At 50.7% G+C, this 21,367-nt stretch overlaps 6 protein-coding genes across 6 annotated transcripts; 3 read left to right on the top strand and 3 right to left on the bottom strand.

Moving 5' to 3' along the window:
* Positions 1-2: 2 nt before the first annotated feature.
* On the top strand, positions 3-623 carry SODALDRAFT_377609 (hypothetical protein). Its single transcript, XM_028614920.1, has 3 exons — positions 3-265; positions 432-458; positions 499-623. The coding sequence occupies exons 1-3, from the start codon at positions 89-91 to the stop codon at positions 589-591; spliced, it is 297 nt and encodes a 98-aa protein (XP_028467489.1). The 5' UTR covers positions 3-88; the 3' UTR covers positions 592-623.
* Positions 624-2,619: 1,996 nt separating this feature from the next.
* On the bottom strand, positions 2,620-5,273 carry SODALDRAFT_274288 (hypothetical protein; the record flags this gene model as incomplete). The annotated part of the gene is made up of 4 exons (XM_028607936.1): positions 2,620-2,760; positions 2,824-3,004; positions 3,085-4,176; positions 4,504-5,273. The coding sequence occupies 4 exons, from the start codon at positions 5,271-5,273 to the stop codon at positions 2,620-2,622; spliced, it is 2,184 nt and encodes a 727-aa protein (XP_028467488.1).
* Positions 5,274-5,337: 64 nt separating this feature from the next.
* Positions 5,338-8,337, bottom strand: SODALDRAFT_377607 (hypothetical protein; the record flags this gene model as incomplete). Its single annotated transcript, XM_028614919.1, has 17 exons — positions 5,338-5,402; positions 5,493-5,505; positions 5,585-5,715; positions 5,812-5,921; positions 5,982-6,104; positions 6,248-6,270; positions 6,443-6,466; positions 6,566-6,689; positions 7,001-7,051; positions 7,171-7,310; positions 7,384-7,422; positions 7,639-7,668; positions 7,747-7,806; positions 7,844-7,920; positions 7,976-8,030; positions 8,156-8,217; positions 8,307-8,337. 17 exons carry the CDS (start codon positions 8,335-8,337, stop codon positions 5,353-5,355), a joined length of 1,143 nt encoding a protein of 380 aa, XP_028467487.1. The 3' UTR covers positions 5,338-5,352.
* Positions 8,338-8,665: 328 nt separating this feature from the next.
* On the top strand, positions 8,666-12,778 carry SODALDRAFT_358089 (hypothetical protein; the record flags this gene model as incomplete). The annotated part of the gene is made up of 21 exons (XM_028614066.1): positions 8,666-8,699; positions 8,801-8,866; positions 8,919-9,033; positions 9,216-9,353; positions 9,462-9,547; positions 9,705-9,767; positions 9,849-9,886; positions 10,001-10,153; positions 10,281-10,346; positions 10,447-10,466; positions 10,553-10,599; positions 10,735-10,801; positions 10,904-11,114; positions 11,177-11,318; positions 11,431-11,737; positions 11,820-11,854; positions 11,976-11,992; positions 12,174-12,230; positions 12,264-12,444; positions 12,512-12,591; positions 12,629-12,778. The coding sequence occupies 21 exons, from the start codon at positions 8,666-8,668 to the stop codon at positions 12,776-12,778; spliced, it is 2,073 nt and encodes a 690-aa protein (XP_028467486.1).
* A 442-nt stretch (positions 12,779-13,220) lies between these two features.
* SODALDRAFT_273779 (hypothetical protein) lies at positions 13,221-14,004 on the top strand (the record flags this gene model as incomplete). The annotated part of the gene is made up of 2 exons (XM_028607917.1): positions 13,221-13,854; positions 13,928-14,004. The coding sequence occupies 2 exons, from the start codon at positions 13,221-13,223 to the stop codon at positions 14,002-14,004; spliced, it is 711 nt and encodes a 236-aa protein (XP_028467485.1).
* Positions 14,005-14,184: 180 nt separating this feature from the next.
* Positions 14,185-16,484, bottom strand: SODALDRAFT_331781 (galactose oxidase). Its single transcript, XM_028611544.1, has one exon. The coding sequence runs from the start codon at positions 16,331-16,333 to the stop codon at positions 14,465-14,467; it is 1,869 nt and encodes a 622-aa protein (XP_028467484.1). The 5' UTR covers positions 16,334-16,484; the 3' UTR covers positions 14,185-14,464.
* Between the last annotated feature and the right edge of the window lie 4,883 nt (positions 16,485-21,367).

The raw sequence follows: 21,367 nt of genomic DNA, 5'->3' as shown, positions 1-21,367 counted from the left end.
AAAAAAAAAAGGGGTGAACACACGGAATATTTGATGATGATTGACGGCCTCTCTCTCCCTATCGTCTCACGATCGGCATGCATGGGCGATGAGGAATATTACGATACATGCTTCCCCGAGGACGTCACCCCCCTTTTTGCTTGGCCCTCCAAAGGAAAAGTCTTTCCCGGGCAGCATCCTTTCAGTTTCTTTCTTTTTATTGTCCTTCCTTCTTCTTCCTTATCCCCCTCTCGGCACGATGGATGACTTTGGTTTGCATCGCAAGGTGTTTTGGCTTTTCCTTCCGACAGACAGTTACTTACGTTTTCTCTCACTGGTGTTCTCTGCCTCCTCTCTCTCCTATCGTGTATTTCTAGATTTACCCCGGCGCGCGGTCAGATAGTATTACGATGAAAAAAAAAAAACCGAACGATTCAACCACGAATTTGAAGGCCCTGGCCCGTTCCTGGGATGAACTTGTACGTGTAGAATCAGCATCTCTGACTTGGGTATACCAAGAGTAAGAAGAGCAAGTTCCCCGTCATCATCGGCCCCGTCTTCCCCAGATGGAGTACGAGGCATGATGATCATCCTCTGGACCGATTGACCTGATTCGCCCCGGGTTGATCAATATCATTCTTGCCAAGTATTACACTTAATTATCATCACGCCCAGCCTTTTCCAAGCTCCTTTCTGACTGCAAAGTAACCCTTCAGCCCCAGCCTTCCAGATAAAGATAAGAGCTATGACGACATACATTCTCTTCTGCTCCATGACAACATAATCTCCGTGGTTTTCAGATGAATGCCGATCGAATTTCTTCTGCCTTCCGTCCCCGTCCTGATCATCGTTATGAGGATAACAAGGGAAAGGGGGGAGGGGGGTTCATGTTCCCGGGCCCGGGGCGGGGGTGATGCAGCTACGAGGTCAAGCTACGAGGTCAACTACTTCTGTACCTTGGACATCACCACGGATGTATCTACGTATACGTAATACTTGGATATAACCCCTGAGAAGGCTGCTTACGTCCGTCCACGGCCCCACCGCCCGGAAGGACTTCTGGGTCTTCTCAACGATGGCAAACGGGGGGTTATCGCCAACATCCCTGTCCTCTTGCTAAGTCCTCACGTTTGAATCGTGGCAACTCGTCTTCATTCGTACGGATAATATTGGCCACATGGGAAAGTGGTGTACCTTTACGGGAACAATCGGTTACAACTCGCCGTACACGTAATCAGGCACCGATATCGAGACGAACGAGTGGAGATAAAGGTCCGGACATTACACGTGTACCTCCGAGTGGCGATGGGGCTGCCTACCTTACCTTAGGTAATACCGGTGCTGTGCTTCGTACTTCGCCGACTGCGCCATGGTACTTGTTAAATGAAGGGGCGGGAAGGAAAGTAGAGCAAGGGAAAACATCACGAACATCACTAGCAAGCGCGGCAGAACCGATGTCTATATTCCGACTGAACCAAGGTAGACTTAGACCACTGGTTGGGTGACTTGACTTTTCCGGAACCTCCCTACACTTTTGGTTTCTTAGTAAACGCCGACCGAGACAGAAAAACAAAAGAACAAAAAAAAGAAGAGGCCAAAGACAGAAAGCTTGTGTTGCTCAATCTGGAGCAAACTGATCAGCAAGACCCCAAGAACAGGCCAAAGGCAAAGAACCAAAGCAACCACCACTCTGCCACCCCATTTTGACCGAGAGGTAAAAGGGTGGTGATGCAAAAAACAAAAGAGGTGCCCGCTGCCACCTGTCTGTCGTGAATGCATCAAAGCATCGTCCCATGGGGAAAGCGCGCAGCCAAAGCCTCAAACAACAAAAGGCAGACAAGCCTCCTGTATCAGCCTCCCGCATCAGCCATCCATCGTGAGGGGCTATACCCTTTTTCCTCTTCGCTTCGTTAACCACATCCAGGAAGCCAAGATAAAGCCATCTATGCAACACATCGCTGCACATACTTCATCCTTTTCCGTACTTTTGTTTTCCGCCATGAGAAAGAAAAGAGAAAGAGAAAAAAAAAAAAAAAAAACAGACATGCATTTTGAGATCATGTCAAAAACCAAAAGGAGAAGAAACTCAGACAAAACGCCCTTTCCGCTGTTCTTTTCCTGTGCCCCCGATCAAGTATCATATCCCCTATCATATCCCCCCGGATGCGCATCGTCTAGTGCCGTCTTGGTGTCGTCCGCTTTTTCGCACGGGCTGTATTAGGTAGGTCTAAGCGGGGGTAAATGAAGGTTGTATCTGAAGGGGGCGGAAACGGAAAGCCTTTCTTCGTGCGTATCCCCAAGTCATCGAATGGCGCCGGCCGATCTATTGGGGTATAAAAACAAAAAAGGGCGAATAAATTCAGGTTGCTGGGCAGAAGAGACGATGCCGAAGAGCGCTGGGCTGTGGCATCTTTCCGTAGAACAACAATACCATAAACGCCATGTGATGCAAAAGACCGCTTTTCCTGGTCTAAAAAGTGGTGGAGAGGAGAGACATTTCCGATGATAAAACCGAGATTAAAAATCGGTAATGCAGATGCTTTTCATGACAGAAAACCTGAGAGCGACGGGAAGGCTGTCCTTGGCCTATAAAAAGACCAAAGACGACTGCCGAGTCGGTAGAGAATAGAACACCGATGATCACATCATCTGCTGATCCTCACCAATGCCTGGGAGGTTGGTGAAATGGTTCTCAAGTAACCCGCCTAATCCACCTGGAAGGTTAAGACCGGCTGCAATCAGCTTGAAATCCGGATTGCAAGGTGCTGAGTGGCTCTTGTGCTGTAGGACCTCAAGTTAGCTTCTTCTTCACCCCTCTTTGACACTATCAGTCGCTAAGCTTACGTATTTGAGACCATTGAGATTCTTATATCGTTTTCCACACACGTCGCAGGAAAATGGCTTCTCCTTTTCCATTCCTAAAGTACCAGGATAAGGCGCGTCGGTCTCGGGGTTGACAATGGAGAATGATCCATCCTCGTTGGCGTGCAGCTGCTGCGTCTGGTGACCATGTTGCTTATGATACCTAAGGAGGGGGACTAGTTAGCGGTCATGGCGAAACGGCCACTCAATAGTAGGATGGGGGGGGGGGGGAGAGGAACTCACTTTAGGCCGTTTTGGTTTTTATAAGCCTTCTCGCATCCTATCACGGGGCACTTATATGGCTTCTGCTCCTCGTTCTGCATCATTGCTGTAAACTTCTGGAGCAGGGCAGCATTGGCAGGACTGTTTGGCTGAGAGGTATCAAAGCCCAAATTGATCAACTGTGCCTGCAGTGCGCGTTGTTGAGGGGTCAAGGCATTTCCAGGGCTGGACAGATGCTTGCCAGGGTCATTGATGCAGTACTCCGAGTTGGTGGCACTGCCGCCATTGCTACTGCTGTTTCCGGTGCCGAAGCCATTGGCGCCGAAGTTGGCGCCGTTGAGCCCCATATTTCCACCGCCCATCGGCATGCCTGGTAAATCGTCGTCCATCTGGCTCGACTGGAAATCGGAGCTAGTTCGGGGAGTCTGGTGCGTAGAGAGAGTGGGCGTGTTAACAGACGAGACGGTGGGATTGTGCTGGAAGCCATAGGCGCCGCCGGCGGCCGGGGTAGTCGGCTGTGATGTCCGGAGGCCTTGCGTGATGCCCGAGGCGTTGACCTGCAATTGCGGCCGTTGTTGCTGGCCGAACATCTGCCGCGCCTGCTGCATTGTCCTATTGCTGTCGTCATCCATCTCCATGTGCCCTACTGCGTCATCCATCTCCATATCTCCGACAGTGTCCATCTCGTCCATATGAGAGGACATCTGATTGTGCGATTGAGAGCCCGGCTGCTGGCTCAATCCCGGGCCCATGCTCGCCATGCCAGCATTCGACATGCCGGGGCTTGGTCGCGACGGAGCAATCTTGGCATTCGTGTTCTGCTGGCCGCCACTGGAAGTGGAACCCATGCGGCGAGAGGCATCTTGCGAGCCGGAGGGCGGGGAGAGAGGGAAGAACTGCGAGGCGAAAGGTCCAGTTCCCCGCGACGTGTTGGGACTCGGTTGCATGTGAGCTTCTTCATAGTGCTGCAGGAGATCGTGCAGGTTAGACAAGGTCAGTCCGCAGCAGGTGAAGTCCCTCATGAAGTTCGCTTCGAATTTGGGCAGGTAGGATGACGAGTGGAGACTGGGCGACTGTTGGTGGGTAAAGGGCGAGGTGCCCGCCATGACTATACTAGAAAGAGAGAATTCTGCGATTAGCCACCGGAAGTACTTGAACGAGCTGACGAAACGTCGCATCCCATGCGAGTTGAGGGGTGGGAAGTGGAGGGGAAGAGGGGCACTTGGACAGGATGCGCCGCCAAGGCCCTACTAGAACGGTCTCGGGTCGCACGCTGAACAGCCATCTCAAAAAAGAAAAAAAAATTTAAAGAAAAGGAAAAAAGAATAGAAAAGAAGAAAAAAAAAAGACGCAGAAAATCGGCATCCTCGGGCGCGATTCAACGATGAACGAGTATGAGATGGTGGACGACGAAATACGACGGGGGAAGGGAAAACTTACTCATCGCGAATGAAACTGCCAAGTGACATGCCACTCCAACTTGCGCCTCCCATGAGGCTTCCCGCAAGAGATTCTCTGCGCTGCCGGCTGACATGATCGCGGTTCGCATTATTCATGGATATGGGTTTCGGGCCGGCGCTCACGAAGGAGTCCTGGCGGGGGCGGCTCATGGTCGAATCCATGGAGGGCCCGGTGGTCATGTCAATGTCGATCGAGCGGGATGGGAACGCGCGAGAGGAGTCGAATTGATCCTCGGGAATGCCAAAGGGGTCGCGAGCGTCGAAGCTAGCAGACTCGATGGCCGGCGCAAAGGAAGGCGACGCAGCGATGGCGGGGTAACGGCGGGACGAAGAGGTGTTGCCACCAGCGAGATGTCCGGCGCCGATGGTGATGGGCTTGGAGGACGAGAAAGCGGCGTCGCGATCTAATAAATCCCCATCGGTTGGGGTTGCTGGCTGGGGGGAGCTGGGTGTGAGGGAAACCGAATGAGAGGCTTCCGGCGACGGCGACGAGAAAGCGGGGTTGTTGGTATTAATCTGATGGTGATGGTTGTCGGAGAAGCGCGAGAAGGGCGAAGAATGATCGCTGCGGACAGCGTTGGTGTTGGTGGTAGAGACGGAAGCAGGGGACCTGCGTGGGAAGGGTGTGGCCTCCTCACTACGTGACTGGGAAAGAGCGGCGGCAGTGGCGGACCGACTGGATGGGTCACGGTCTTTTGAGCCCTCGGTACTCGTTGGGGATGGGGTGAACCACCGAAGGGCACTCTTCATGACGGTTACCTAACTGTGGAGCCCGTGCTAATGGATCGTGCGTCAAAGAAAGAGAAGGGGGGGGGGGGGGGTGGTCCTCCTAGTGGAATTGCTGGGAAAGGTGGAAAGAGCCGGTTGCGTTGTGGGGCCCTCGACCGAGTGCAGGTGGTTGCTTGCTCGAGTAAGGGGGGTGCAACTATAGGTACTAGTAGTGCACGGAAGGTGCTACTCCTTATGCACCTTCCAAGCCAAACTTCCCCAAGTGAGATTACAGTGAAGCGAGAGTAGGTACCTTTGTGTGAAGGTACGGCTTCAGTTCGTCGAAGTGGTACGTTGTAGAGTACCGCACCGCTTTTTGACGTTTTGCGACTGCGGATCGCAAAGGGAGGATTAATGAAATGCTTTGTGACGTCGAGGAGAGAAAGGTGGGAAAGCGTAAAGATGGTCGCTAAATGAATAAGCTCTGTTGTCGAATGTCTGGTGCGTGGCGACGGCGTGTTCGGTAGGGTAGGTCGGCGTTAAGCCTCCGCGGAGCTTATATGTATTTGGAGGCGCTGACTGGTAGCAGGAGAGGGGGAACAGGCGCAAACGTCCGTCAGTTGTATCCGATGGGCCAGGAGGTCAAAGGAAAAGAGCCGCGGCAATGAGTTCGGAGGCCGGGGTTTCGTTCTATCGGTGAAGCAGTGGAACGCGGAGGATTTTCCTACTCGGGAACGAAATACAGATGACTTGATGCCGAAAACTCCATTAGATGAGTGTACGCCGTCCGGAGCGAAGAGGTTGATCCGGCCTTTGAGGACGGGACAATAACGGATGACGATATTGATGTTGTGGGTGTGCGTTTGCCGTCCACTCCAAAAGAGATGGTGGGTGTAAGCAAGATAAGGAGAGATCCCCAATCCCTTCGTCGAGAAAATATAGCTGAGACTTTCCCGGAAAGGACCGCGAATACCCGCACTCTAGGAGGACAAATAATCAAGTCAAAAAGGGTTGACGATGTCCTGGGCGTGAAGCCGTTCTTTAGAGTATGTACGTTGTACGTTGTATGTTGAACATGGATAGGGGAAGAAAGGGGAGAACGAGAGATGGGGAGGTCCTGGATGCAATATGTATAAATCATTAATCAAGGTATTGTTTGTTTCTTATTCCCACGGTCAGATGGGATGGACATGAAAGAGCCAAGGCCTCACCATCTCCATACCACCCACGACTTCCTACATAATAAATGAGATGCGAGATGAAATGGATCGAGTCAAGTCGAGGCGATTTCACCCCCCCTCCTGTTTGGTCCCGTGGTTGTACAACGTACGTACCTTCGTTGCTATGTTTGGGGATGAAGTAACTTCGCTCACTGGGTGCACGTTGTACATAAGGGTGTTCAGGGGGTTCAGGATCATCGAAATCCATAAATCCATGTGGACAGGGTTGGTAGAAGTACTCCGGAGGCCGTCATTTCCCCTGCCATTAGGGAGTAATTATTACGAATACTTCGTAATTACAGCGCACCGAGGACAAAAGCATGCATTTCCATATGAACCCTTCCCAGATACATACGTCCGCGGGATACATACACGGCAGACTTACAGTACATAGTACAGTACAGTCTATCCGCCTAGTGACCGGTCCCACATATGGTCTGACCGGGTACCTCTTAGCCGGCTCGACATGACAGCCCAACGTGAAAGAGCGTACAGTCCCCATCGCCGTTTTGACGACCCAGTCCCCAAATTATATATAGCCTTACGTACTCCGTAATGAGCAGGTCGGGATCAGAGTTGGGACCCGGTTGGGGTTTGCGACTCGATTGCACATGTGAATAAATGTGGAATGAATCAAGAGGCCTTGCCGAACACTGTAAAGTGTCAAGCCGCTGCAGTGCGGGCTCCCGAAGCCCTTTAACTCTTGTAGCCGCCAACACAAATCGCAAGCACGAACTACCATGGCCATGACTTGTTGGATGGCTTCACGAATAATGTCGTCCAAATGCGGCACTTCGGCTCTGCTCCCCGCATACTCCATCTCCCAACGCTCGCTCGAACGGATGCATCCCATGCATCCCTATTCGAACGTACTTCGTACGAATCTATGTCAGCCAGTGAAACGTGTGACAAAGGCGATAAGATCATCGAACCGGGGCAATGTCCGAGATGCGCGCCCTGTTGTCTGTTGCCTACAACGTATTGCCTGTTGTGTGACGACTAGGCGACGGGCGAGACCATGAACCGAACAAGAAAGGCCAGACACGCTTGTCTCATCAAGGCGATGCAATGCTCATCCCTCCCCGCATCATTGTCTCATTACGCGCAAGAAGCGAAAGTGAGGTTTTCCCCAACTGAAGAACCTAGAAAACGAGTAGTATCCGCTCATCCGATAGAAAGGGTGTGACGACAAGAGTTGCGATCGCGATTTCGCAGATCTGTGGTTTTGTCAACATGTCGTCACCCCGCCGACCATCATACCCATCATACAGAGTACAACCCAGATACTGCTATACCCAGTGTGGCCCCTCCAGGCTGTGCATGACCTCTCCACTGTCGGAGACCAGATCAGGATACTGCGCGAATGCATTCAAACGTACATGATGTTGGAACGGACGGGGGAATGAACGGATGAGTGGCCATCTCCACCGAAACGCTCGCAACCTGTTCGAGGGCGGCCCACTGTGCCGCTGCTTTGGTAAACAGGTGTTGAAACCTTTTAATAGCAGCCAAGCCCGTTTCCACCCAACTCGGCTTGGGTAAGTGCAGATGTGGGTGGGTTGGTGCGCCTTGACTCATGCTGGCATCCACTAGTGGTGGACGGCACCTCCCACCCACCTTTTTTTTGACTCTCAACCCCCGAGGGAACTTGTACATACAATCGTATCGCCTGAACGTAAAGTCCGAGTTCTACGTACAACGTACATTGACATTGACATTTCTGGTGTCTGATGTGAGGCCTCTTGTGGTGGCATTTACAAGTACGGCTATGGCAAGTTGTGAATCATGCTTGAGGCCCGGATATGGTCAGAGTTGCGAGGTACGGAGTAATCTCGTGAGATTCGAGTCTTGCAACAAAAAGTGGGCGCTGACCGTTCACCAAACATGGTGACTCCCTGACGGGCTAACGATAGCACCCCAACCCCGACAAATGAATGACAGCCCGGTAATAATTCCACGGGGTCACTCGGGGCGGATCCCAGCCGGCATCCCCCTGAACCGGGGCCCACATTTGAACCCCCGGCCTATGAAGTAGCCCATCCAAGCCCCGTAGATACAACATATTCGCCCGGACACCAGTTAGCAGGGAATCATCCCATTATCGTCATGACAATTAGCCCTCTTCGGACACTTCATTGGAAGGCCTTTGGCTTTATGGTTACGGAAAGCTGCGTGTTTAGCAGAGAGACATTCGCTGGCTTTACTGCTTTAGGCATGCCTGTTAAATCTGACCAGTGGAGCTTTCGCCGTTCTCTCTTTTTTTCTGCCTTTTCTTTTTATTTCTTTGTTCCTTTTTTTATTTTTTTTTCCTTTGTCCAAACGTCCAATACTGTGGAAACCCACATTGAGCCACGAACCTTTCCGAACAACTTATGGCGCCTGGGTTTGCAGCTCTGTCGTCAGCGTCTCAACCTGGTCCTTAGGGGACTTCTTGGGCAACCCCCACGGTGTCGTGTTGCCATTTCAGGAGGCAGGGTAGAAGATCGTTCTGGAGCCCCCCAGACGGAATCAATACCAACTGAGTCCTCAAAACCTGCTGCCAACACAGTAAGCGTATCAAAAGTCATCGGCAAAGTGACGGAGTAGATGGGGAAGGAAGATAACGCTTTGCACCTAGGTTATTCGGGTTAGTGGTATCGGCGGACGTCGCATCTGATAGACAACTATTCTATGAAGGGAAAGAGAATCCTGTCGCTGGACAGATAACAGAGTCGATGGATACGCCGTTCTGGATAATCTCAAGGAACGGACCCCTCCCTCTTAGTCTTCCGTATCTCCCAGTTGACGGCCTGCTTCCCCCGGAGAGGGAATCCACTGGACGTGATGGTCGGTCGCTGATCACCAACGACGGCCTATGCTACGTTTTGCGATCATCGGCGAATGAGCCACTGATGACGAGGTCGTGTGGATAGTTCCGAATAGCAACCGAAACAATGACGGATAGACCAAGCGAGACGGAGAGGCCTGGCGGTATAGTTTCTACTCCGTACCGCTGTCCGAATGGTTATAGCTCTGTTGTCGAGATTATGCCTTCTCTGAAGTTTGGGGCGTCAACAATACACTTTGGAGGCGGGACAAACCGGCAGAAAGCGAGCGGTGAGCATTCCCCTTCGCCTGAAAAGGGGGGGTTCAGATTCGGGATACGAGGGGGCTTTATTTTGAAAGGCGGTGAGACTTTAGGACCTCGAAATATGTACAGAGCATAACGTACCTACGCCCAACGCAGCGCAGCATCTGACTGTCAGGTCTGCAGCCACAATGTTTGGCATCACACGAGAGACGACAGTACCTATAATACAATGCGGAGACGTCCTCTGTGCAGTGCATGCTTAACGAACTAGGATCTCTCCATATCAAACAGGACCTAGCGTGGAACCGATGTCATGTCTTGCATTAGCCCCCCCCAATCCGCAGGCGGAGACGAGATGGTGGCTGGTAATGATATAATGATACCATGTACTCCGTACATTGCGATGGTACCTAGGACAGTAACTTGGGGGATGGGCAGCTCGCTCTGCTCTTCCGAACCCTCTCTCCAAGTGAACGCAGCGCCCGCCAACCGGGTTTCAGCGAATAGGGCGTGGTGATCTGGCAGCGGGCGGGAGACTGCAGCGAGGCGTCCGCGCACGGATGGATAAACCAAAGTTCAGTGGTGAGAGAGACAGCAGCCAAGCGCTGGATGCGCGCCACGCCACGCTACATGTATGTACGGATAGGATAGTACACGGTCTCTTACTGGGGGTGGCCTTGTTGAGGCCAAGGTAGGCGCTGCTAGAATGCGGTTACTTCCTTCCCGTGCCTGTTCGCTTCATAAGGTATGTACGTGTAGGACGACGTTGTACCTAAGCTACTCCTTGACATGGGCCACATGGCAGAAGAATACTTTGGCCAGCTGGTATGGTAGCGTTTCCGGGTACTTCCCTCCTAGTACAACACGAAGTACGAATACCTACGTACCGAGAAACGTAATAACCAAGTAATGAACCTCTTTTCAGAGACTTGATTCGGCGGAGACGTGCAGGAACTGACTCGGACCCTGGGGGTCTAAATTGGAGCACTTGGAGGAGGGTCAAAAGGGGGTTCTGCAAAGTACCTTGCCAGGGGACGGGATGCTAAGTGGCGCATGATGATGACCCCCGACGTTCGACGTTGCTCATTTGGCTTGTGGTAAGTGTAATGGGCTTTCCATAAAGGGGATGCGTTGCTGCCAAGTACCCACTAAACCGCGTGGGATTTGTATACGGAGCTCGAGCTACTAGAAGCCTTCTAGGGCCGTTTCACAGAGTACACAGCCAAGAACCGGATGGCGGAACGCACAGCTAAATACCTCAAAAAGCGCCAACGCTTTTCGTAAGAAACATTCGTACCCATTGTAAGTGCTCATTTTCTTCAATCAGTGCACTACGTCTTGTTTGGGGAGTCGGTCGTAAGACGGGCCCGTGATGTACATAGAATCAACAGCACGAGTCGACATAAGCGAAAGAAAGCCCCTGTTCAAGTCAGCCGCGGAGGAAGCTGGGGCGGGCGGCTCTGCTGCAGAATAATGGGGGTCAGTGCGTTGCGTGGGTGGATGGGGCCACCGAGCCGAATCCTCGGCAATCTGGGTATGCCACGCGCTATTCGCATTCAGCCTTCTCAGCCGGACCAAAAACTTGTCCGCAACGTAGGTACGGAGTACGTACGAATAACGTGAAGCAGGTATGTAATTACTTGTATCAGTTTCAGCATTGGGACGCCGAAACTACGGCGCCTGCATGGGGTCTATATGCAGGAAGGGACCTGCGGGAGAAAAGAAGAGCAAAGATCCTCGTGGGAGGCAGCGAGGCGGTCAGGAACGATGTGGGACGGGACGGGGAAACCCTCGCTGGTGCGGCTAATAAGGTCCGAATGTTTATTTCGCATTATTGAATTCGCAGGACTCGTGTGTGTGGTTTTGGTCTCTCGTTATTAGGGGTCCGTCCCAAAGGGTAATTACTCAGCGTTCTTCAAGGGTTCCGGGTTCCACTGGGGACCTCGTGAGCATTTTACCGTTTCGGCCCCTGTTCACCCTGTCACGTTTCTTGGCGTTCATTTCCGCTCATGGCGCCTCCGGATGGGACTTCAATGTCCGCAACTTTTCTGGGAACGAAAGCCAGCCAGCCAGACAGCCAAGGTCGAGGAGGACCAGGCTTGCGGGGGATGGGATGCTCCGCGAAAAACCCATGGCGATCGCCATGCCCATGTGATTCCACCCCCTTGTCTCGCATTTGCGTCTTTGGCTGGGATGGCGGGCGCCGTGGTCGTGGCGTGGGCATGGACGATGAGAGGCTGGCAAAAACCAAATAGGACTTGTAGGTTTTGTTGGCGTTCTAGGGTCGCCCACCTGCAGGATCAAACCTGACGGCTTCAGCCGGGCTGGATCTGGTTAGAAGATGATGCCGGTACCCGAGTCATTAATTACAGGCTTGCTCGAAGGAATGTTACCCTCCCTCCCGGAGCTTATATGAATTTCGCGTCGCCAAATCCGACTGTTGGTGCTTCACAGCTCAGCTGCAGCTGACAGTTTGTAGGGGTGGACCCGGAAAGACGATTGGCACCCCGAGTTCCGTTCCTATACATACCTATGTAGGTATCCGTACGGATGCTTTGGTAATTAATGGCAGCTCTGATCAAGTGGACGCCGAATGGGCAATGAAACTCGAACAATTCTATCCGCAATTACTTCGTTACGGATCATAAAAAGGGCGCCATTGTCGACGAAGAGCCGAGGGTTCAAGACCACGTAGAACAACTGTACCAGGTCAGATGCACTCGAACATGCAATCAAAATCAGCTCACTCGTGCAATCGAGGGTCTAGGCGAGTCTGGACGAGCTGAGAGTGAACCATTTATCTCCTGTCCAAGAATGATGCTCTGGGGATGTCCTGATGTTCTGAGGTTGAACAACGCTACGGTAGCAGCCGATAAGATGGGACCGAGTTCAACCACGGGGTTTTTGATGCTGGTCGTTCGATGTGTGATCCGCTTTTCGCCGTTTGATCGGGGTTTAGGGCGACAACAGTTATAGTCAAAGCCCGAAAGGCCAGTCGACGGTCCGATTCATTCCGGAATGGGGGCTGCCTTACATGTACATGGTACCGGACGAGGCGTCATTTTTGCGAGTGAGAGGGCTTGGACAGATATATGCGGTCGTACCAGTACAATCCGCTCAAATCCCGCGTTGCCCGGAAATTTCTCGGAGTCGATACGTCGCACGCTGCTCTCGACTCTGGCCGGACTCTCCCGCCGGCTACGGCCATGTTACGTCAATGGTTAGCCAAGCGGAATTGTGATGACACCACTTTCTGAGGTTGAACAAGTAACGACCCCATCACCACGGTTCCTTTTTTCTTTTCGCCGCATACGACCGTCTGACTGGGTTTCTAGCAAAAAGACACCCAGAAAACAACTCCTAGATCCTATCGACGTTGCCTCTTCCTTCCTTCTAGATATTACATACCTAGACAACATTCGAGCAGACACACGACCTCAAACCCTAACGAACTTCCTCCCCTCAACGTCTTCGCCTCGGCCGAGTTTCTCGCTCTGCATCCCGACACCGAAGGGTTTGTTAATCACTGGCAGACAACCTTTGTGCTCATTCGAACCGCCGCACTCTCATCCCTTACGCGTCTACGTAAATCCTCACGACTTTGAAACGACGCTCAAACCGACCCAGCCACTTGCCACAGAGAAAAGAAAAAGAAAAGAAAAAAAGAAAAAAAGCAACAATAATAATAAACCGCCAACCATGAAGATACTGACCAAAGAAGACGAAAAAGCCCACTACGACTCCGTCGTAAGAGCGGGCTTCAAAGGCGGCGCCATAGGCCTCGCAGGCGGCCTCGCGGGCGCCTGGCTCGCCTACCGCCGCTTCCCCGCCTTCCGGGGCCTCACGCTCCCCTTCCGCGCCTTCCTCCTCTCCTCCGTCGCGACCGCCGGCTCCATCGTGGCCGCCGACCACGCCTCCATCGCCTTCAGCCGCGAGCGCGACCCGACCGCCAACTTCCGCGGCGAGACCCAGCGCGCGCGCGACACCCTGCGCGCCCACGAGACCACCTCCTCGCGCCTCATGGAGTGGGGCCGCCGCAACCGCTACTCCATCGTCTTCGGCTCCTGGATCGCCAGCATGGCCGTCGCCTTCGCCATCGTCAGCCGCCAGCCCATGTCGGCCGCCCAGAAGCTCGTCCAGGCCCGTGTCTACGCCCAGGGCCTCACCGTCGCGGTCCTCGTCGTCACGGCCGTTTTCGAGATGTCGGATGCCAAGAAGGGGGAGGGCCGGTGGGAGACCGTTATGGTTGTCGACCCGGATGATCCTGAGCACAAGAAGCTGATTGAGAAGAAGATCCACAGGGAAGATTACCAGGGCCAGGATTTGTGGAAAGGTGGGTTTGATGAGTTTGAGCCCCCCTTTTTTTTTTCGATGTGTTCTATGTTCATACTAACTGTCAAAAACAGACATGGTTGCTGCCGAGGAGCGACGCATCCAGGAGCGGAAGAGGGCTGCTGCGCAGGGTGTACCTCAAAACGAGTGAAAAAGACAAGACGACGAGAACAGAGGAGGGCGTCTAGGCTATCATTCAAGCCATGGCACCCTCACGATACGACCGTTATAAAACACATACTTCCTGTAGATCGATGAGCCACTCACTCTCCCTGCTCTTGGCGTTCTGGTGGATGGACAAGCATGTTAGGGGCGTTTGCGGTTTATCTCGTGTGTCGGGACGAAACAAAATATTACCTATTACCTGTAGTCTCAATCTTGATGAAAAGAGGAAAGATGTACAGACGAACAGAAACAATACATTTGGGTTTAAGAGTGTTGCAGCCAATTGACATCCTTTTGCTTTGCTATTTGAATGTACGCCATAATCCAGATGGTCATCAGGTCCTTAGAGGGCCAGGAATATTTCCCCTTGCAACCGCCTATACCACACCGTTCTTCTCCTTCGCCACTTCTTTTCCCGCCCTTTCTTCTCCCTTTCCATAGCACCGTCACACCTCGATGGAAAAATGGCAAATTTGCGAGTAATACGCGTGCACGGCCAGTTCCAAGATGCAGACATCCCCAAAAACCTCGCCCCCGTCAAACCCCCCGATGGTGAAGAGGCGGCTATCGTAGAGGACGGTGCCATGGTACCCGCGACCGCTGGGCGGCAACCCGTAGACGCGCCTGCGGTCCCAAGCCATGCTGATGAGGTTCAGCAGCAGGACGTCGTTGGAGTACTCGGTGCCGTCATGGCCGCCAATGACGAAGAGGTAGGAGCCGACGAGGGTGGCGGTATGCGAGAGGCGGCGGTAGGTGACGGGGATGATGACGGGCTTCCAGTACTGGCCCTCGATGTCGTAGACCCATACGTCGTTGAAGCACTCGCCGCCGTCGGAGCCGCCGTAGATGATGAGCTTGCTGCCGACCATGTTGGCGGTGTGGTAGCCGCGGGCCTTGGGGCGTAGCTCCTTGGCACTGCTGCCGCCGCTGCCGCCGCTGCCTCCTCCTCCTCCCGGGGAGTGTTTGGCCCGTTCCGGCGCCGAGACGAGGCGCCAGGACATCTTGTTCATGTCGCTTACGTCGAGACGCCAAATGTCGTTGAGGGCACGGACGCCGTCGCCACCACCGAAAACGTAGATGCCGTTCTTGTAGAGGCAGGCGGTGTGGGCGCGGCGGCGGGAGGGCACCCGCTCGCCCAGGATGCGGGGCTTGGTCCAGCGAAAGGTGGTGGTGTCGAGGACGTAGACGTCGTTGTAGTAGGCGGGACCGTCGCCGCCGCCGAACACGACGAGCTTCTTGCCGACGGCGGTGGCGGTCATGGCGCGGAGGGGCACGGGAATGTCGCCGACTACGTGCGGGGCGGACCAGTAAAAGGCGTCGGCGTCGAAAACGTAGAGCTGGTTGAAGCAAGTGCGCGAGTCGCAGCCGCCGAAGACGTAGATGTTGGAGCCGATGAGGGTGACGGTATGGGCGCGCATCGATATATGCGGGGCTCCCGAGACGGGGGCACGCGACCAGTACATGCCGGAAGCGGGGGCCGGAGGCACGTCTGGGGCAGTCTTGGGGTCCTGGAGGGGCGGGAAGAGGGTATGTTGGCCACGCGGTCTGGAGCTGGAGTTGGCGGCGGCGGCGGCGGCACTTTGGGCTCGAGAGGTAGACGACGAGGAGGCCGCGAAAACGGTAGACTTGCTTGCTATGGCGGAGGTGGAGCGCATAACGTGAGGTCGACGGGGGGGCTCCTTGTCACGACCGTCGGCGCTCACAGAGGCCGATTCGCTGCGCTTGATGGGCTCATGGCCACTGCCGGGGGTAGGTATTGACGGCGGGGTGGGTTTGCGGGCGGGGGCGGCGATGGACGCAAGGGTCGCCCTCGAAGCGGTGTGGAAGGATGGTTGGGAGGCGGAGGAGGCGGCAGATACGGAGACGGAGGCAGATTGAGAGCGTTGCCTTATGGAGAATTCGGAAGGCACGCGTCGGCGGTCCTGGCTCTTGGACGAGACGTGACCCGGGGTACGGACACGGCTATGCGGCGCAGAAGGGGCCTGAGGGGGTTGTCGCTCCTCCTCCCTGTCTTCGTCGTCGTCGTCGTCGTCGTCGTCGTCCTCGTCGTCGTCGTCGTCGTCCTCGTCGTCGTCATCATCATCCTCGTCATCATCCCCGTCCTCATCGTCGTCCTCGTCGTCGTCGTCCTCCTCCTCCTCTTCCTCTTCGTCACTATCATCGTCATCGAGTCTGGACCGTAGGTGAGGATCGGTGGGGGAATCGGCGTCGGGGAATGTGGTGGTCTGGGAGCGGACGGCTCTGGTGTTGAGGGGTGGACGGGACTCCCTGGCAGCTGTCCTGTCCTTGGAAGACCTGCCGGCCGAATCAGCCATGGCTAGGGTGGACTAGGATAATGGACATTGCCTTGGAGGGATTGACGTGATGAAATTGAGCAGTCGGGCAGTGGCAGGAGACGGGCTTCTTTGTGGTTTTCTCGAATTTTTTTTTTTTCCTTTTTATGATCTCACTCGATGGAGGTTGGTGGTTGGTGGTTGGTACGTACTTTGCAGATCTACCTTGCGGAGTATGTCGAACAGACCACAGTCTTTTCGGTTACGTAATGGGCCGGATTGCTAAGAGTATAATCCGGGTGGACGCTTATAGAATCTGCACTATATAAAATACGGTGGCAGCGTTTCCCTAACGGTCTAAGAGAGTTATAATAGTATAAAATTACCTTAATTAAATTTTGACCTATTTTATGACGATTTTAACTACGCTTTATCTAATAATTAAGAGTCTTACTTGCTAAGTGAGGATATACCTATTTTACCTACTATTTTACCTTTACTACTATCGATTTAAGAAGCTATCTAGCCGCGCCGATATAGCGTGTTAATCTATAAAATAACTATTAAGATATCGTACCTTAGCCCTATTACGTATAAAACCTATAAGGATTAGGAGCTCTGGCGACGCCTATACGAATCGGTTACTACCTATAATAACATGTAGAGGTTTCTCTACCTAGTTAATCCGACTTAGTCCCCCGAAGAGCCTATAATGCCGAATTATGACTCTTTCCCCTCTACAACGCTTAGACGTACCCCTATATAATATCTTAACCTTACGGACGCTGGCTAGAAAGCGTACGACGTCGAAATCGCGCGCTAGAAGATCCTATAAACGTAATACGATAGCTACCTAAAGGGGATTAACGCTATACTAACCTAGCAGGTTAATACTATCGACTAAAGCCGTAGATAACTACTATAAGGAGGTATACCTTATAAGGTATACGAAGCCGTTAAACACGATACGGATTAGTACCTGGCTACCCGCTAAACTAATATCCATGAAAAGTATATCGAGTATACTTATTATCCTGCGAATAGCCTTAAAAAGCTTGGGGAGTAGTTAGATAAGTAGTAGCTACTACTATAAAGCTATAAAGATACCGGTTCAAAGCCCGCTATATATATATAGGTTATAGATTTCTTTAGAGGTATACGCCTCTATACCGGCTATAATTAGACTAAGGCCGAGGGTCGCTTTATAGATAATTAGGTAGTTATACTCGAAGACCTTTATACCATTAGTTAGAAGTATATTAATACTAGACTTAAAGACTAAGGAAAACGCGGTAGCCACCGCGCTATAGTATTCCCTGCACTATATACCGGAAGCGAAAAGGGTAAAGATATCTTAGAGGCCACGGCTAAGCCCTGTAAGAAGGGCAGCCGTGGGAAGAATAAAGCTAAGAATCCTATTACCGCGGTATCTATAGCTATACCTTTAGCTGCTTTAGCTAACCGTTCCTCTTCTAAACGCCGCTAATCTGCTTTATAAAAAGGGCAGATCTACCGCGTGTACGCTATACCTAGCCACGATATTAATGCCTACTTCTATCTATTCCCGGATACGGTATATAACGATTAGATACCCTTTAAGAGTATTAAAATAACCGTTTAACGGATCCTTAAATACGACCCCTCGCTATGCGCGGAAGTAGAAGAACTACGCGCCGTAAAAAAGGTGAAGAAGGATATAAGCCGGGACTTAGTATAGCCTAAAGAGGCGTGACTCGATTATAGCAGCGTCCGTAGTATCCGTAGCGGCGTCACCTACGCCGCTAGCTTTATAGCAGGAACCGCTACTACTAATTACCATCTTCGAGCCTCTACTATCCTCGATTCCGGTACCACTATTTATATCTTTAACAATTTTTCCCGTTTTTCTAATTTTATACCCGCCACGTAAGGGGACTACGTAGTAGCCAGTAGTTTATTCCTGCCTATTAAAGGTTACGATAACGTGACCGTGGGATTAAACGGACTAATAGGAGGCCTTGAATTTAGGCTATTAAACGTCGTATACTACGAGGATTTTACCTATAATTTAATCTCTAACTAACGCCTACGTCTTCGAGGATACTAGTAGGATTATAAGCCACTAAATAACTATTTTCGGCGTTCCGATAGATCTATACTATACTAGCTAAGTCACTGCTTCGATTAAACCGTTATTAAATATATACCCTCTAACCAATCTGCGGCTACTTTTCTAGGCTCTTCTTCTACCCGAAAAGCTATCTATAAATCGACGATACGCTATCTAAGCACTATAGAGGGTATCTTATAGTATCTACGACTAGGGTATACTAGCCCTAAACCGCTTAGGTACCTAAAAGAGTAGACGTAGGGGGTTAAAATAAAGGGACTAATAACTATCGACTATAAGGCCTATAAGCTTATAAAGATTAAACGGTATATTAGCAGGCGCCCTTATACCGTACCTGCTTACGTAGGGGAGCGGTGGGCGATTAATTTCACGGATTTTAATAGAATGTCCGACGGGGACTCGCGGTTTATATTTTTCACCGACCGTTATAGTGGCTTTACGGCTACCTACGTTATAAAGAGTAAGCTAGCAGTGGATATCCTCGTAATAATTAAGGAATTCCTTGCCTGGGTAGACCGTTAATTAGGCTATAAGGTGCGCGTTTTCGAATCTAATAACGAGCTAACTTAATCCCACGATATCACCTAATTCCTGCGTGATAAGGGTATCCTTTTAGAGGTATCTGCTACCGATACTTAAGTATAGAATAGGGGTGCTAAACGCGCTGCTACCGTGGTTATTTCGAAGGGTTATAAGATAAATATCCACGTAAAACTACCGCCGTTTATATAGCCTAAGGCTATTCCCACGGTAGCGTACGTCTATAACCGGACGCCACGAAGGTAGTATAATAATAAGAATTAGAAAACGCTATATAAGGTACTCTTTAAAAGGAAGCCGATTTTATTATATCTTCGAGCTTACGGCTATAAGGCGTACGCAATAATAAAAGACGCCTAAAAGGGCGTGAATAAACTATTAAACCGTATCGCTCCCCGCGCCTGTATCGGCTACCTTATCGGCTACGATTCCACTAATATCTTCTATATCTAGGTACTAGGCCGGCGCTACCACCGCGTTATTCGCACGCGCGATATAGATTTTAATAAACGTGCCTTTTTTAAAGGCGATATTAACGCCTTTAAGGACGACCTCTGTTAATTGACCGAGGAGTAATTAGAAGACCTGATTAGTTAGATTAAGTAGAAGAGGGCTAGAGATTCACGGCCGTTTACGGATATATAAGCTAAGGACCTCCCCCTTTATACAACTGCTTATTTTGAATTATTAGATCCTGTTACGGGTTAACCCCGATATAGAGGATCCGGCTATACTCCGGATCTTCCTAACTACGCGCTTAGTTAACGGACTTATATCGCTAAGTTATCGCTACCTTATAGCTAGCCTAACGCCGTAGACTTTTCTCGTTTTTCCTTTTTCCCTCCTTAGTTCTAGATAATGTATTATTACGACCTTACATAGTGCCACGACCTATAACTAGTCGTTTATATATCTAGAACTTAGCGATACCTATACGCTACGCTAGCGATAGATCAGGATCCTAAAGCTACCGCCTAATAACCTATTAGAATTAAATAGGTTATAGAGTGGACGAATTAACGGTTTAAAGAAAATAACCGAGCCCTAAACGTAAGGCTAGGCCCTCTCTATAAATAATATACCGATATTAACTTAAGACTCGCTCCGATATAAGAATATTACTCGGAAATACGCTAATTTATAGACCGATAACGCGCGAGAGAAGAAGCTAACGAGCGATAACGCTAGTTAGTCGAATAGCTTATAGCCTAGCTCCTAGGATCGCCTACCCCGTAGAACCATATACCGCCTAACTTAAATATTCCGGCTCCTTTATAGACCTCGATAATCCTTATACTAGTAGAGTCTACCCTATTACCGGTTCTATTGCTAGCGCTATAGCTGATAATAATAATAATCGCCCCGACCTTAATAGCGGTACCCCGTAAAACTATTAATAGCCCGGCGAAGTTCTCGGGGAAGCGAGTATATTATAGTATATAGGCCTACGCAATACGGCAGAAGCTTATAATTAATAGTAACCTATTTTAGAATAATATATAAGCTTAGTATATAATCTATAATTACCTAAGGCCTAAAGTATAACAGGTCGTATTAGCCTTCTATCAAAGCGATAGGCCGGGTAAGCTTATAAACCCTAACGACTTTATAGCGTACCTTAATCGTATCTACCTTAATCCTATAGAATAATCGCAGGCTACCTAAGCCTTATATATAATTCGCTAATAAACCGATAAGTCGTTTACCGCTTTCCTACCCCGCTTTAAAAGATAGATTACCCTTACGGGCGGTACTAAATAGGAAGCTACCGTATAGATCTTATTCTTTGAAGGAGCGATCACCTCGTGACTTAAGGATAAACTTATCTCCGCCCGTATTCCTACTAACTATTATACTATATAGGTTAACGGCGTGTAAAAGATCGCCGGGAAGCTTAAAGGTTATTAGTTTAAATGGAACTATAATAAATAAGCTTAAGACTACGTAACCGCGAAGAAGGATACTAATAATAACACGAAGATAGGCGGAGTAAACCGTGTTAATAACGGAAAGGCGAAGTAAGAGACTCGGATATACTATAACTATAATAAGAAGGGGTATATCGCGCGGAACTATAAAAAGCTAAAAGAAAACTAAGATATAGTCTGGAAGGTTAAGGAGAACTGCGCGAAGGATCACGATAAGAGTGGGGACGAGTCGACTAATAAGGATAACTCGGAAAAAGAATAGCTTTAATATAAAAACGGGCGTTAAAGCCGATAGCCGCGATACGGCGGGAGTAAGAGGCGTTTAGAGTATATACTAGTAATAACCCGGTATTTATAGTAGTTAGAGTAAATAAACGGTATATCCTCGCCTTTATTAATACTAATTACGATTATTATACCGCTATAAGTAAATAGTTTACTTAAAGACTCTAATTACTATTAGTCGATAAGACGAATCGATTACTAAATAGCTTCTCG

This window comes from Sodiomyces alkalinus, assembly GCF_003711515.1.
Source record: "Sodiomyces alkalinus F11 unplaced genomic scaffold SODALscaffold_3, whole genome shotgun sequence".
Taxonomy (NCBI): Eukaryota; Fungi; Ascomycota; class Sordariomycetes; order Glomerellales; family Plectosphaerellaceae; genus Sodiomyces; species Sodiomyces alkalinus.
The sequence above is the reverse complement of the archived record's forward strand: the minus strand, read 5'-3'. Positions and strand labels throughout refer to the sequence as shown.